The sequence below is a fragment of the Eucalyptus grandis genome, chromosome 11 (genome assembly GCF_016545825.1).
Source record: "Eucalyptus grandis isolate ANBG69807.140 chromosome 11, ASM1654582v1, whole genome shotgun sequence".
Lineage (NCBI taxonomy): Eukaryota > Viridiplantae > Streptophyta > Magnoliopsida > Myrtales > Myrtaceae > Eucalyptus > Eucalyptus grandis.
Genome location: NC_052622.1, coordinates 30984826 through 31001299, shown reverse-complemented (window position 1 = coordinate 31001299; position 16474 = coordinate 30984826). Strand labels below are relative to the sequence as shown.

General features: G+C 41.0%; 2 protein-coding genes across 2 annotated transcripts; both read right to left on the bottom strand.

Annotated features, from left to right (window-relative positions):
* Positions 1–2331: 2331 nt before the first annotated feature.
* LOC104425771 (protein ASPARTIC PROTEASE IN GUARD CELL 1-like) lies at positions 2332–4563 on the bottom strand. The gene is made up of 2 exons (XM_039304923.1): positions 3554–4563; positions 2332–3447 (listed from the first exon to the last, which is right to left on the bottom strand). The coding sequence occupies exons 1-2, from the start codon at positions 4250–4252 to the stop codon at positions 2662–2664; spliced, it is 1485 nt and encodes a 494-aa protein (XP_039160857.1). The 5' UTR covers positions 4253–4563; the 3' UTR covers positions 2332–2661.
* A 9086-nt stretch (positions 4564–13649) lies between these two features.
* LOC104425769 (NAC domain-containing protein 83) lies at positions 13650–14852 on the bottom strand. The gene is made up of 3 exons (XM_010038564.3): positions 14582–14852; positions 14150–14421; positions 13650–13966 (listed from the first exon to the last, which is right to left on the bottom strand). Exons 1-3 carry the CDS (start codon positions 14769–14771, stop codon positions 13772–13774), a joined length of 657 nt encoding a protein of 218 aa, XP_010036866.1. The 5' UTR covers positions 14772–14852; the 3' UTR covers positions 13650–13771.
* Between the last annotated feature and the right edge of the window lie 1622 nt (positions 14853–16474).

Genomic DNA, 16474 nt, shown 5'->3' with positions numbered 1-16474 from the left:
GAAGAAAAATCCAACAAATTCCAAAAATTAGTTGGGAGGGGGAAAGCTAGTGGGGGAGCAATTTCATGACTCAAACAAAATTTAGGAAGAAGAATCGATTGATGAAGTAAAGACTTGACCATGGCCAGGATCCATGATCCATGCACTCGGCCATGGCCAATACTCAATACTGATCTTTTGTTAACCCACTTTATGCTTTTTTTTTTACCTTGGGTCCCCTTAGGATGGACCACCTTCATATTTTAAAGAAGTTGGGTAAATAATGACAAGGAATGCATTAAGTTATCCTCGTGAATCGACCGGTCCTACAATCGAATCCATCCATGCTCTCTCTTTTCTGGTTGGAGGCACCGCCATTTAAATGTGAAAGAAAGGAAACGGCCACTGATTTTTTGCAAGAAACCATGGCACTAATTGTGGAGATTTGGTCTGAAAAATTCACATGGTCTATCCTTGCACATGTAAAACCGGTGGACTTTCCACCTAAAATAGAAAACGAAGAAACCCAATTGAAGTTTGGATACTACTTGGTGGTTGACCGATCCTCTTAGCAATTGAGTGAGAGCAATAGACTTTTGAGCAATTTGTCAATGATGATTATGGATTATTTTGTTAAAAAAAGAATTGTGATTGGTTTAGTTCCTCTAAATCTAACTTGCATGTTAACTGACCACCTAAAGTGATATTATTTCTTACACGTTCTGATGTGCATCATGCTGCCAAGGGTTGTGGCAATGAAAATGAGCAATAAAAAAGCAAGAGAAAAAACAGATGAATCACATGGATTATGGACCCAACTACAACCCACCATTAGCAGTAATGTGTCATTAAATAATGTTTGATCTGCTTTAAGATATTTGTCTTGATAATAGATTATCACCAACTTTATTTAATTTGATGCAAAAGGTACAGCACGTTAAATTTTGACCCACATGCTTCTTAAACTATGGTTTCACGGTCTGATTTCGATATATTTGTCCTCTTATTAAATTGTACATTTGGGCGCGGGAATCTCCTCTATCGAACCAATTTAATTAAATCCGCATCTCCTCACCAGACATTTCCTTATATTATTGTCCCTATTGTCTGGTCAAGTAGGTTCCAAGCGCAGATCAAGACGAAGAAATAGGACCACGGATCCACTCTGTTTTCATTCTTTCTTCTTTCAATGTCACCTCTCTAGCTACGAGACTGATCTTGCGCCCAAATCCTCGTCTGGGAAAATATAATAAAAACACAGTAGTGGTACATCCACAGGCGAAACAATTTCCTAGGCGAATTCGAAACCTCCTACACCTAGTCTTTCGAACTCGCTTAGGCTTTTTCTGTGAAAGTCAACTGTCTGATCAAGAAATTACTACCGAGATACAAGATGGGTAAAAGTGGTAAAATGTCAATGCAAAGTAACTTTCCCTCGGAGATATTTGCCGCCACTGTAGCATCACGAGAGCGTAGAAAAAGGCCAGAAGACGAAAGGCCATGGCTGTTTCGGAGATTCCCACCTCCGAGGGGTCGCGTCGTGTATGATATACACTGAAGTGACTAACGACAACTTTAAAAAAGAGACAATTTTGCTGTTTGGAAACCAAACCAATTTTTGTGTGCGCTCTTTAACCAAGGCTTCAAACATAATCACGAAACCAATCATTCATCCTCCTGGTCCGAACGCGCCCCTGCACTGATTGGGATCGCACCGCCACCAATCAGAACGAGGGAACGGGAGACCAGAGTAGCTGCCGACAATCACGGACCGGGCCCCTCTTCTTCCGCCCCGCATCGCGGGACCGGACCCCCCGGAAAAATTGAAAAGTAAAAGAAGGAAAAAAGATAAGTCTCCCCCATGATGAACTCGATCGACGCTTGTCCTTGCTTTAAGTGACGCACCTTCACCGTCAAAGCTGGGTGGGCCCACGCCCTCATGTGATCTGTTTCCCACTACGCAGTTCTCGATAAAGCGTGCCCCCACCATCACCCCCAAAAAGAAGAAACGTTGTCCGAAAAGAAAATTAATTAAAAGATAAATGAATAAAATCATCTGTCCTCCAGAAAAGGGCAAAAAGGGAAAAACAACGTTCGAAAACGAAACCAAACAACCAAACCCAACCCCATGACTAAAGCCAGATTTGCAACGGGATGATGGGCTCCTCCCTCCCTCCCTCCTATCCTCTCTCTCTCTCCCCCCAACAGCAAAAAAAATCCAAATCTACCGCCGCGGCGCTGCCATGTGTCGCACATGCACACCTTTCGATAACGTACGTCGGTCTCGGCATCCGGGGATCCGTCATTTTTATCGCTGAATATACCATAATAGCCCCAGCATGTTCATCGAAATTTACCAAACAAGCGCCCACCTACTATCCCTGCGCCATAATAATGAACATTAAATTATCAGAGTCTCACTCACGCCAAATACAAATTACAAACGTCCTTTTGCACTTATTTTGGTGGGGTCCATATGTTTCATACGCCCACCAACCAGGCAAATCAGCATTTACTACTTTATCCCCTAACGACATTAATAATACCCTATAATAGCGTCAAATTTAAAGCTCGAGAAAACCCAAAAAAAAAAAAATCAAATACACCCTCTGTGTGAGATATGAGAGGGGTAAAGCAGTAAATTCTCCATATGCCTATGGTTACCCAGAATCTAGTGGTTTCCTAACACTTGTTGGGCGTGAACCCGACGCGCGATTTGGCCAGGTCGAAGGTGACGCGCGTCCCCTGCTGCTGCACGTTCCCGATGATGGACAGCGACGACGTCGTCGGGGCGAAGGCGAAGCAGAAGGTGCCCGCCGAGTCCACCGGTATCAGGTAGTTCTTGGCCGGCAGAGCCAAGGACCGGCCGCCGGTGAACTGGAACGATACCGTCGGGACCTGCACGCTGGAGAGGGAGCTGAAGTCGTAGCACGTGTCGAAGAGGGCCACTCCGCTGGTGGACTTCAAGTCCGGGGTGAGCTTGACGAAGGCGTCGCGGAGCGAGTTGTACGCCTGGGTCTGCAACCGAGTTATGGCCGTCCCCGAGTCGACGATGATCCCGCCGTCGCCGGACTCGTCCATCTGGAACAGCGACGGCGGGATCGACACCGTCTTCCCTCCCACGCTCATCCCCGTCAGCCCCACGTAGTAGAACGTGTCCACCTTGCCGTTCTTCACCAGCGGGGCGAACACCGACTCGGCGCCGGGCGCGGCCGAGTTGAAATCCAGGGTCGACGACTTGGAGGAGTCGCGGTCCACCAGGCAGTACGAGAAGGAGCTCGCCTTTACCTGTTTCGTCAGGGACAGGGGGCCGCCGCCCAGCCCGAGCAGGCCCGCCGAGCCCATGAAGAGCCCCTCGTTGTCGTGCCCGCATCCCAGAGCCACGTCGTTGACACTCCCGGAGTCGCCGAACGACACCGTCTCAGTCACGAAATCGCCGACGGTGAACGACCCGTCGCCGTACGAAACCTGTACCGAACCAATTTTAAAATGACTTCTTCCAACTTGGGACTCGAAATTAGTCGAGATTCGCACAAAGACAGCAATTCGATCTATGCATAAAGTACTTGCTTACCTGGTAGAGGCACTTGCCAGTGCGGCAAGCGGAGACTTCGAGCGACCCGCATTGCGGCGACTCGCAGGTGAGAGCCGTGTACGAGGACGACGAGGAAGGGGTGAACACCGGGTCGGTCTGCTGGTAACAATCGGTGCACGGCTGGCACTGAAGCCAGTTGACGTCGCTCCCGGTGTCGAGCACCATGTAGAACTGCTTCGCCGGAGTGCCGACGCCGATGCGCGAGAAGTACTCGCCGCTGCCCTGACTCGTGCCGGAGGACACCGGGGTCGACAGATCCTCCGGCTGGATCTCCGTCCGGAGCGGGGTCAGGTCGGTCCGGGTGACGTTGTTGAGGGCGAGGTTGAGCTTGGAGGCGAGCGCGTCGACCCGGGCGGAGTCGCGGCCGAGCCGGGCCAGGACGAGGGCCTTGTATTCCCTGTATGGGGTTCTCACGAGGGACTCCCTCGGGTGGAGTCGGACGGAGAACGAGCCCGACGACGTCTGTTCCTGACGCTGCTCTTGCTCTTGCTCGGAGAAGGATGTCTGGGACTGAGGATCGAAGGAGAGGACTCCCCGGGTGTTCTGGAGCGAGCCGGAGACATCGAGGGTCGCGGTGGGAGAGGGCAATTTCGTCCTAGAGAAGGCGGTCGGGAGGAAGAAGCTGAAGGAGATGGACAAGAGAGATAAGAGGGCGAGATTTGCATACACTCGCTTCATTTTTCTTTGTTTTTCCTTTTTCTAGGGTTGCGCTCTCGTTCTGCTCGGAGAAGGAAGAGAGAGCTGGATGAACAGAGGTGGAGAATGGCGTTTATTTATCTGAAATCGGAGAGGGAGAGAGGGACACAGGGTTTGAAAAGCATTGAATGTGAAAAGGGTGTTTGGGACCTAACTTTGTTATCTTTTGTTGTGGGGGTTGAGGCGATGTGATAATTGGTGGGGAAAACAAAGGGAAAGCTAAAGAGTGTCTTTGAGAGCATGTTTTTGCTTTGATTAGGGGGGGAGGAGCTGCTCTCTCTCTTTTGATGAGCCTTATTTTTGGTTAGTGAAAGTTACAAAAATCCCTCTATTTATCGGATGTCAAAGGGAAGAAGGTGGGGGCAGTTCATACGAGTTGACTGCTTTCGCTTTTTCTTTGCCCTTTTTTTCTTTTTCGATTTTTATGATTGTGTTAGGCCACGACTCCATGATTCAATCTCTTAAAACTTCGATCATACGTAACACCAGAACTTTAATTAATAAAATAAAGCACGCCCATTTTGTTAAAGAAAAAACATGAAAAAAATTGACCTATAAGCTGCGTTCATTTTGTGAAAAGTGAATAATTTAAAAAAAGAAAAATCTAAAAAAAGTCGCTTGTTGAGTGTGGTATAATTAGTTTGTGAAAACATATCTTTACTATCCATAATGATTTATGTCTAGCCATATTCACTAACAATGAAGATGTTTTTTATTTATTCATTTTCTTAAACGATAAAAGCGACAATTCTATGAAAAATGTTTCTTAAGTCGTTCATTTTTTTCAAAATAAACGGAGCCTTAAAGATTCAACATATTTATAACAATATTTTCAATTCGCTAGATAACAAGATTTAAAGTTTAATTTAGATATTTGGGGAAATTAAATTTATTATCGTCTCATCTTCTTTAAAATTATGATTTTATCGGTTTTAGATCACAGCTCTATCCCTCGGTTGCTAAGGAATAATAGTTTTATCTAGAGTCCTTGTATGGACTTGTGAGAAATTTTTGGGTAAAATTTTACTATCAACGTTCTCTTCCAGTGTGCTTTATTTTAATTAACCCTATAAAAGTAAGAAGTCCTCTTCTTTTTCCTAATGAGTAATCTAGTCCATATGGGAATTGAATTGGGCCCGTGATTTTCGAAGAAACGACAGAGAGCCCACAACATTACAAGGCCCTGGACGGATGCACAGACCCAGACGGGAACGAAGCAAATCGAAGTAGAGAGAGGTCACGCTGCTTTTGGGGAGGAAGGGGATCTTCTCGTCCTTTCTTAATCGCACCTCCGTAAGGTAAGAGCCAATGCTCTGTTCTCTGATACTATTCGTGTAAAACCGAGGCCGAGACTGCAAGTGACGTTTGTCTGAAAATTTGGCCATGATTGAAGCTGAGTTGATGATTTTTTAAGTTCCTATCAGTTCTGATCCTGTTGATTTGAAATGAAGCGCTGCTATAATCTTTGATGTGGGCACCTCGGTTTAATTGACCGTCAAGTATGTTGTTGAATTGATCAGTCAGTCATCGATCATCACAAGCAGCAACCACCTATAAACGATCTGGGACCAAATGATTGGACTCCGAATGCATAATAAAAAAGATACCCTCCAAGACAGCTGCATCGGCGATTTTCTTCTATGATTCAGTACGAGACTTTGGAAGCATTTGATGCAGTTTAACACCTACACCAGTGGACTGTCTCTGGAGTCATCATGCCCGCGAATCGAACATCTGTGTGCATAAGAAAACTGATGGCATCTCTTATTGGAAATGGAATTCCTGTGAATCTTTGGGGGTGCGGGAAGTTGGGAACCTCTTTATTTGATTAAACAGGATAAATTACAGTTTTTATGTTCTCAGGAATTATGATTGTTATCATCAGGTAAAGCATCTGGTTCTCTTTTCTTTATCTCGTAGTTTGTTACTCATTAGTGAACTTCCGACTGGCCGAATTTGCATGAAATTTTCGCCTGTGTAGACGATATATAACGAAACTGACTGCACGTAAAGTTCAAAGGACAGCAGTCCCATTTCTGTCCAAGGCTTTCCTTCTTTAAGAATGTGTCAGTGGAGTGTGGAATTTGCACTGTGTTTTCCCTTTCCAGGTTTTTTTCTTTTAGCATTGCCCACTAGAGAGATCAGCGAAGGGCTTTAATTGAAGATAACATCTTATCCATCTCGAATCTTCATATGTTATACGGGACTTATTTGTTCTCTCTCTAACAATAAGTCATGTGTGCTAACCATTGCGGGTGTAACTTTTAACTAACTTCATCCGTAGTTTATTTCATATAATGTAATTGGCATCTCAGATGTTGTTTTGTGATGTACAAAAGTATGCAAACATCCACGCCATCACCTCAAAGCATAAGTCACAAGTTCACATATTTCCAAGCTTTTTATTTACCTCCTAATCTTCTAAAACGATTAGTAGAGATCTCACAAAATTTAATGCATATTCCAAGAAAGAGGTTGAAGTTGAACTATATTCAATAAAAGGAGATTACAATTGTTTGAACGTATCCAATCTCAAGCCAAGATGCATTTCTTTTGTTAGCTTTGTTTGAAAACTTTAGCTGCCTAGATTTTTTTCCTTAGTGCGGTTTGAAACTTAACTGCACCAATTACCACAATTTAGTCCATTACGGTTCAATATGTAAAATGATTTGATTTGATTTGCATTTTTGTCACATCAAATTTTTTATGGTTTGATGTGGCTTGGTCTTCATGTTCAGAAGAACCCAGGGTTAATGCAGGGATGAGGCTATCCATTTTCTAGTTTTTTTTTTTGACATTTGCTAATTTACGACGCAACAAATCCGACATCCAATCAAACTCCTTCATCTCCTACTCAAAAGCCTAAGAAAAAGGCAGTGTGTTCTTTTCCACAACTTATTTTCATCTCCATGGCCTCTAAACCACCTTCAATCTAGGCTGATGCCTGTAATTCAAACCTTTGAGCATTTTGCTGCCGAATCTCAACATGTGGCGTCCAAAAGCACTCTTGTATCGCAAATTCCTTTTGTTTGACAATGGGTTGACTATTTTTACATTAAAGAGTGGTGGGTAATAATGGTTTTCAATTTTAAGTGCCAAATCTAAACTGAAGTTGCAAGTATAGTCTAACTGTAGCAAGCTTGTGCACGGTGTTTTCACTTCAGAAGGCTTAAGTTGGGAAGTACAACCATTGGTGGACCAGGCCAAGACCAAGATGGAAAAAAACAGCAGATTAACTTGCCAAAGCCCAATGCAAAAGAGAGACGAATAAAACAGCAAATTAACTAGCCAAAGCCCAATGCACAAATTGTCTTCCTAGTAATTGGGTTACTAAACCCCTGTATGCGCTTTTAGATTTGTTATGTGCTGATGCTCTTGATGTATTTGCAATGAACTCAGTTAAGTAATGAATATCAATCGTCTTTTCAGCCGAAAAAAAAATTAAGTGCCAAATCGTGAAAGTAGCTCTTGAATTTTTTCAATGTATCATAACTTGATTTAGGAGGTATCTTAGGTCGAGAGCCCCTTAAAAAGTAGTAAAGATGGTGATGGATACAATCTAAGATGAAAAGTTAATGATAAGGTTAAAAAAAAAATTGGACCCTCTTTGACAAATTTTCTATTTAGTAATCAATTTTCATATTAATTATACATCCAAACTAAATTTTCTTTATTCAGTTGTTTAATCAAATTGATTAAAAAAATCATATATATATATATATGGTCATACATGCAATGTAAATATAACTGAAAAATCCTATATTATGACTGAAAACTTGAAATATTGTTGAAGTCATGAGCATTTCGTCTGAATCAAAAAGGAGAATGCCTAAAATAGCCCGAGATGTGGACTTGACGAGGTGCCCAAAAGCTAGCCAAGTACAATCGAACCTAAACTACTGCACCTTCCTTCTTTGGCAAGAGACACGTGAAAAAAATTTACTTTCTCGGAATTTTATTTTTTTTCTTTATGATACTTTTTCTTAAAGGAGGTGTTGTACAATTTTATGTCGCTTTCTCTTGTCTCCTCGCACCTCTGCTCCATGACAACAAAACACGAGAGCTGAAATCCTTATTTCCTTCCTGTTCCAAAAAAAAACAATATATCCTTATTTCCTTCAAATGAAATCTTATTTCTCATGACATTTCCATTTTTATGTCATCCTGATTCTCCATCCTAAACAAGCATTAACAATGTACTTAATTTAGACATGTAAAACAGGTGAGTCGAGTGAGGTCATAAATGATCCGATTCAAATTGATCAATTAATCCGTTTTATGACTCATTTATCACTAATGTAAATTTATTAATCATAGTTTTGAAGATTACATGTATGTTGCTTATATGATTTAATTAGTCCATAATTGATAAGATGCATGCAAGAAGATAATCGTTCATTAATTAAGTTGATACGGTGGACTGCCCGCTAGAAGAAATAAAAAGATCCCAACATAACGAATTGAATATGCCACATTTGACCTTCTTTCTAAATTTTTGGCATTTTCCCTTCTTTTAGTAGAGTATGAGCAACAAGTCCAATACTTAGATGATCTTGCAAAATATCCTGGCCCAACGTGTTTTAGTAACGGTATACATGTCTTAGCAGAATGGCATGGCAGGTTGGGCCTAGATCGCCCTAGAGCTTATTTTTTAATTCAAAACACAATAATAGGGTCAATCTGAGAATATAATAGAAGGACTCGAGGGGGCATTCGAGCTCGACCCCCTTAGCCAAGTATTACAAGCACGGCTTCCCTGAAGAACTGGTATACAAATTCACTTAGGAATACACATTTTGCCAGGCTTATGCTTGTGAGCGATGTGGAACAAGTAGTACGACATACATCCCATCGAGCAGCAAATTGCCAAATGCAGAGAACTTATGATAATGGCATGTTTCATAAGAAAAATATGGGACTCGTTTTCCTGGTCGATGATTTTACAAACTATCTGAACCAGCAGATAAAGCATGATTGACGAGCTCCCTTCCTTCTCAAAATCTTTCCTGCGGGATTTCTGGGGATGCTACTGATAAAAGCAACACGCCTCATTTTCTTGTATGGAGCGACCTGCAAATCCAGTTTCCTGTAATCAGAGAAACGAGGAGTTGTCTGTGGGTTCGGGCAGGGCTGAACACCTTGCGAACCAGATAGGTGCTCTTTGAACTAAACAAGTCATCGCGTTGAGCTATGCTATCCGAGTTAGCTTCAGCAAGTGAAAGAAAGGCCTTGTACAGAAGACCATGCTGATCGTGTTCGGTAGATCTGTAAGCCTGGGTCGCTAGCCGAGAAGTTACGTGACAAATTTTGGGTTGAAGGGGAGGAAAAAGAAAAACACTAGCAGCATGGAAGAGATCTAGAGGGGAGGCAGATGCTCTCTTAGGTGATATAGAAACTCAATCTCCTTATTGTGGTACTTGAACGGTCGGTCGCCCGGCACGCTATTATAAACACCAGGCGCCCAACAAGCCAGTGACTGGGAACCAAATAGGGTCACCTACGAAAACGAGAAAAATAGAGAGTCCTAGTTGTTCTCACCGACGATGAATAGATGCATTGGTGTTTGCATTTAACGTCTTCAGAACATCAAATCTCTCCCCTTCCCCAGAAAATCTAGAAACTGAAGAAGCTTTTTCCAGAATAGATTAATTCAGGAGGACTACACCTGTCTTGTAATATATGCACCGGGCTTCCTCACCGCAAAAGCCAGTGGAACAATCCTTGCCTCTTCATCAGGATCCCCGATTCCAAGCAATACACTTGGACCAGTTTCGTCTTTTATTCACTGGTCTCGATTTTAAGTCACCAGAAAATTTTTCTAGAGTAACTTGATTTGAGCTAAAGAGGAGCCATTTGAATGCATGAAGATTCCTTATTAGTCTCAAAGCCAGCATTTTAAGTACTTATTTATCATTGAAATTTTACCTTTCTAATGACATTAACGATTTCTTTTGAGCTAGTGGTAATATTTCTCCTCATTTGATATTTTATGTGTTGCGACTTAAATTTTGGGTGCACCACCTAAAATCTGGCTAATGGACTACTAAGTATAACTTAGTTCGAGCTCTCCCAAATTCATACCAATTCGCGACTTAGGTTTAAGTTCTTAACATGCAAATGATATTTCAGTTAGGAGTCGCCACTGATCTATTTTTGGTGGATCGATTAGAAACCAAGCAAAGTAACGGGAGATTTACTTTACTCCTACGAATTTATGAATTCGGGGACTTAGTTACCCTAGATTTCTCTAACACCCTTTCAGTACCTTTCTCTTTTATTTTTTTTGAAAAATATTTGGCAGGTAGCTTGAATTGATTTTAAATCTATTTCCCTAACATGTGAAGCGATCATGCGAGTGCGCAAACCACAATTTAACATCCAAGAAAGCAATGAATAAATTGCAGTAGATCAGAATCCACATCAACAACCCTAGATATGATTTCTAATTAACACGCAATTTCTTTTTCTTTTTTTTTTCATTTATTTAATGAGAGTCATGCAATGCATGCCACTAATTTAACATGAAATGATATGATATGGCAATATGATCTATCTATATAGCATAAAATGCTGTCTATACTAAAGAATGAAATTGATTTCTTCTAAAGACAATTTTTTTATATGAATTTCGAAATTAGAAAAATGTGATAATTATCTAGCTAAATTAAGATTCTATCTAACTTATATTAAGGATTAGGTCAGACTAAACCCTAATTTAAACCAAGATATTATCTTAACTTAACAATTTAACAATTTCTAACCTAAGATGCAATTTATCTAAAAATATTTATCTAAACTTAAAACGAAACATGTAATTTTATCCTAATATGCAATGACATGCAAAGAATGCCCTAATTCTACATGATATGTGCATGATGATTTTTTGTTGTGTTTTTTTTTTATTAATTTCGAAATTAATAATTGTCAAATAATTAAACATGCAATCCAACTTAAAAATCTAACAACCTAAATTGATTGATTTGATTTTTTATTTTTTTTAAATTCCTATTCTAAATATGCAAACCCTAAAACAAGTAATATTCTAACATGAACCTAATCTAACTCAAATGTTTTTCAAATGTTTTTTTTTTCCCTTTTACAAGAGCAAACAAATAAAGGCATCAAGAACATCACGCCACAAATCAAGCAAGATATCATCCATGTCCATTTAATTTTGGGAAATAAATTGATGTATCGTATCTCGTGCATGAGATCGAATTGGCCAATTTTTAAATAAAATCACGAATCGTATACGCTCGGATTGGTGATTTTTCCGTACGATTGCAGATCGTATTTCGAGTGTAAAATCAGACCATCAATCATATGTACATTGCGAAATTATGAAGATTTCCCAATTTAAAATGTTATTTGAGATTGTAGACATAATAGCACATCAGGAATTTCAATCATTTCAATCATATGCATCGACAAATATCTCAATATCTCAAATAAGGTAAAGAAATTTTCGAGATAAAATTTTCACCTAATTCGAATATTGGTTTCCAAATTCGGATCCTCGAATGGCTACACACGATGCAACGTGGCGGTGCTCGGTTGCTCGAAAGTCGTCCGATGGGCTCCACGAGACCTGCAAAGAAAGACCAGTATGTGTCGTTGAGGATTCTGCAGATGACCTAGTGGGCCACACGGATGCGGCTTGCGTCGGGGATGGCAGCCCAAACTCGGAGAAGTCGTCGGGACTCCGAAAACACTCGTGGGAGTGGAACTTGACGTCGGAGCTGGCTTGAATTCACGGTGGTGTCTCGCGGTGACTCAGTGCCGAGAAATTATGGGATTCACTTGGGACGTTGAAGCGCCATAGCGGGCAAAGTGACAACGCGTGGCAGCAAAACCCGAACATGAACAAGGATGTGCATGCAAGGCACGAACTTTGATGGATGCCTAGAGTTTGAAGAGATGGGGCTGATTCAAGAAGACTCTTGGACTCCAAATTGACATGGTGCTTTTGACCAAGTCCACGTATTCTTTTGATCCAGAAAGCCTTTCCCAAGAATTCTTCAATTTGTTGCCGTAAACCTGTGAACTATGTGGCTCGCTAGGAAGTTCGCCTGGATGCGGCTGGGATGAGGAGTTTCGTCCGGACTTATAGAGAACGTGATTTGAGCAGCAGTGGCTGTGAAGATGCAAGGACAGCAGCAGGATTCGCCATGAGGGATCTTTTATCGACAAAGGGCTGCGCGTATGCGAGGAGGGTCTCGACTGCTACCCTTTTCTCTTCCTTTTCTCTCTCAATGTAGCCTGTGTATTCAATATGTGTGTGGCCCCCTCCCAAACCCTACGCAAACAACCTATTTATAGGCCAAGGATTAGGGTTTTAATTTTTTTTCCAAATTCATATCCACAAAGATTCTTTTTCCAAACGCAATATTTGCTTTTCACATATGCTCTATCCAAAAAATTCATCGTATCCTGGAAAAATTTCAAATTCTTATTTATCACGAGATTTTTTATCATTAATTTTTGGGCCAATTTTGTTCGCTCCATTGGCTTAATCCAACCTACTAAATTTAAAGCTTAAAACCACTAATTCAAATACACCCGTCACTAGTCTAATAAATAAATGCAAAACATGTAAATTAAAAATAAATGCACCTACACTATATGCTATGCAATATATTTTTTTATGGATAAAATTAAACCCTAATTTTTTATGCAATAAATAAATGACCAAATCGCCAAAATTTAGGTGTCAACATTATGTTTTGGTATTTAATTTGCTTTAGAAATATCTGTTTCCTTCTGTTGTTTATTCTTTCTTCACATTCAAGGGATCTCACTTAGTAAGAATTGAGGAAACCCTCACCACGTGAGAGTTTTCAATGCTAATTTTTCCAAGGGAACCGGTTAAATAAGTTAAGCGGTTTCTAGGGAAAATTAAAAGCGGAGAAGCCACTGTATCATATTGTAGACGTTCGGCACCGTTATTCTAGCTTTACTCTTGTTGTTTCTATTGACTATTTCATCTAGGATATTCCCTAGACCATGATCCTATTCCTATATCGGTCATGTTTCTATCCGTGGAGCGGATTTGTAAGTAGTGAGATTGAAATTTCAATATCTGAATGTAGGGAAACGCATTCTTGACATCGCAAAGAATATTTTTACCCCTTACTTGTAAAGAAAGAAGCTTTTCCTTATGGTCTTTTGCTCAAAGTAGTTCTTTACTTCAAATCTATATGCTTCCACTTTAGTTTTAGATAAATTGCGATGCATGTTGATTAAAATTAATTTACTTCGAATTGAAGTTCTAAATTTGTTGGCATATCATGCCGGCATGTTGTGCTTTGTCGAATATATATAACACGTGGAATCATCAAGCATGAAGATTTCTACGGGCAATGCAGCTGAAGAGAAGGCATATCAAATGGGTGATAAATAAGACACCAATAATCGCACGACTGTAGATTTCATTACATCTTGTTCTCGGATATCTTGAAAGCCGCCAATGATCCTTTCACCGTCTGTTACATGACACTAAGCTCACGAACAAAACCATTCGCTAGTCTGTTCCTCATCGCCTGATGAGGAGTCCTCTGTGAGGCAACTACCGCTTGACGATGATGACGAAGACAACACGTCCATGCTTGTGGAATCACTGCGGCTGCTGCTGCTGCTTGTTGTCTTCACAAAGACACGACACATAACCCACCTTCCTAGTTCGCTGACCCATGAATTCTGCAGTGACGAAAGTTGAGCGTGAGCAGTTGACAAATTATAATGATTATGAAAGAGACACATAGAGGGTTAATGTTCTAATGACCAATGTAAAAGGGCAACTGACGATAGAAAATGGAGCAAACGGTCATGCACACGACCTTGTGCGAGTATTTATTAACATATCTAAAATAACTCAATTACCAGCTGCGGGCCACGAGCAGCGGAGGGTGAAGGAACGAGGCGATATTCGTGCATGACCCAAGACGTCCTAGACCCATGCGGTGGCCGCCCTCTGTGGTACACCAGAGTCTTCTTCATCCCCACTATCATGCGGTTGTGAGCGTCGCTTGAAGAGGGCGAGATCTGTTTAGGGACACCCTGTGCCTTCCAAAATCCACAAGAAGTTGCTCGGATGACAGCATTGTTGGCTCCCGCGAGGTTACTGAAGAAGTATCTCCCTTGCTCCCCATCACCTGTGTCGTCAATCATTGCTCACACCGCATACAATAATTCAGATGATACAAAAGGCAAACCCATTACGTGCACGCGAGACTGCCGATATTTGGTTTTATATGATCAACACTGCGAGGAGCTGATACAAAATAGTCGGAACCGATGATATAAATTAATTACCGAGCAAGTCCCATGGATCAAGGTTGGAGAGGTTGATGAGTTCGGGGATGATAGAGGCAGGAAGAGGAAGGGCGAAGATCTTGCGTCGCAAGTACTCGAATAAGATCTCTTCGTCGGTTGGTTCAAACACGAAGCCAGGAGGCAGTTTGCTCATTGATCCGATGGCTCTGATCTGGTTCAGCTTTGCCATGCAAACACAAACTCCTCCTCAGGATCGTGGTCGAACTCAACGAGATGCATGCGATGAGGGGTGCTAAGAGTGTGTGCACCTTGGGCTTTTATACAACTTCACGATGAGGAGTTACCGGGAGTGAGTCTGCTGCGAAATTATACAAAAGGCGTCGTCCTTTATGATGGGTGTAATTTTAGTTCTTCAAAGTGTTTATGGGTGAACAAATTATTGTATCGCCCATTATTTCTCAATTAATGATTTGCGAGATCATAACAAGTATTGATCGACGCACCACGGTTTTTATGTTCTGTTTATCTGAGAATCTTTTGCACACGCAACACTCGCAAATCAGTAGCAACAAGTTAGAGAGCTCTTGGATGCGTAACCTTTTAATTAATGCGAAAACATATACATAACATCAGCGAAACTATGCGAAAGATTCAACCCGTTTTCTGGCGATTTGTTATAGCAAATGATGTGATCCCGCTCGTGTGTTAGGAGTTCCTAAGATAATGAGAGAAAAAATAACTCGTATTTGATCATCTCCTTCGATTTTGCCGGATGATTATGTAATAATATTTCAATGGGTAAGCCTTTTGACTCATCCCTTTGCGCCAAAAGACGCTCCGATCTTCTTCACATGCGTTGGAGAAGATGGGGCCCTTTTTACGCCACTTTGGGAACTTTACACGGCATAGGATCGGAGGGGGCAAATACATCAAAAAGTCTATACTTTTCGAAAGCAACCTCTAGAAAAAGAAGCTTGATAAAGTCAAAGGAAGCAGCCATAATTGATCTGATTAGCCTTTTGAACTAAATGCTGGTACTTTCCTTCGAGGCGAAGATGTCCATTCTCTCTCTTCTTTTCAATCGATCGATCGCCGTCGAAATGCAATGCAGCGAAAGTTTCTTTTAACTTGGCAGCGACCAGTGCCATGCCATGCCATGCATGTGTTTATGATTTCTTTATCAATCATCCGCCACCATGCCAGGACAGAAATATGGGATGGAACTTTCTCATCTTGACTTCTTTCGAATCCATTTTCTAATGTAACTCAATTCTTTTCAAATATTTCCTAGCCGTGATTCATATATTCATAAGGAATGGACGAAATTGTAATTGAAAATATGCTTAATTTGGATTACTATTTTAGATTCTTAGGTTGAAATAATGCATTTGTATGCTAGGATTTGCTTTGAACTATTGTAAAATAGAAAATAAACGATCACATGAGTTCGATCTATCAGTTTAAAGAGAGGAAAGAATGTATACATGTGGATGAAGCGCATAACACAAGTTCAATTTTTCACTTCACCAACTACAAACACAAACGGTATAGGCCCCTAACTAAGTTATTTTTTTCCTTGCATCTTATTTGGTTCATTGAAATTGGTACAATATATTTCACGGAAGTCAATTCTGACTAGACCTGGATCGGTGGCGCTCACTGGGCTCGTCGAGCCCTAGTTGAATAGAAGGGTAAAATGTGTGTCGGTATGGGCATATATAAGGGTGCACATGGTAATGCTTTTTAGCCAGGAAACAATTTCTTTTCAGAAATAGTTCTTTTCTATTTCTATTCGAGGGAATAATTTATGAGTAAAATAAGGTGTTTGGTAACTACACAAAATTTCTATTCTTAAAATAGAAAAAGAATAAAATGCGTTTGGTATTATTTTTTTGTATTTATTTGTTTTTTATTCTTGCTCATGGACTGTCG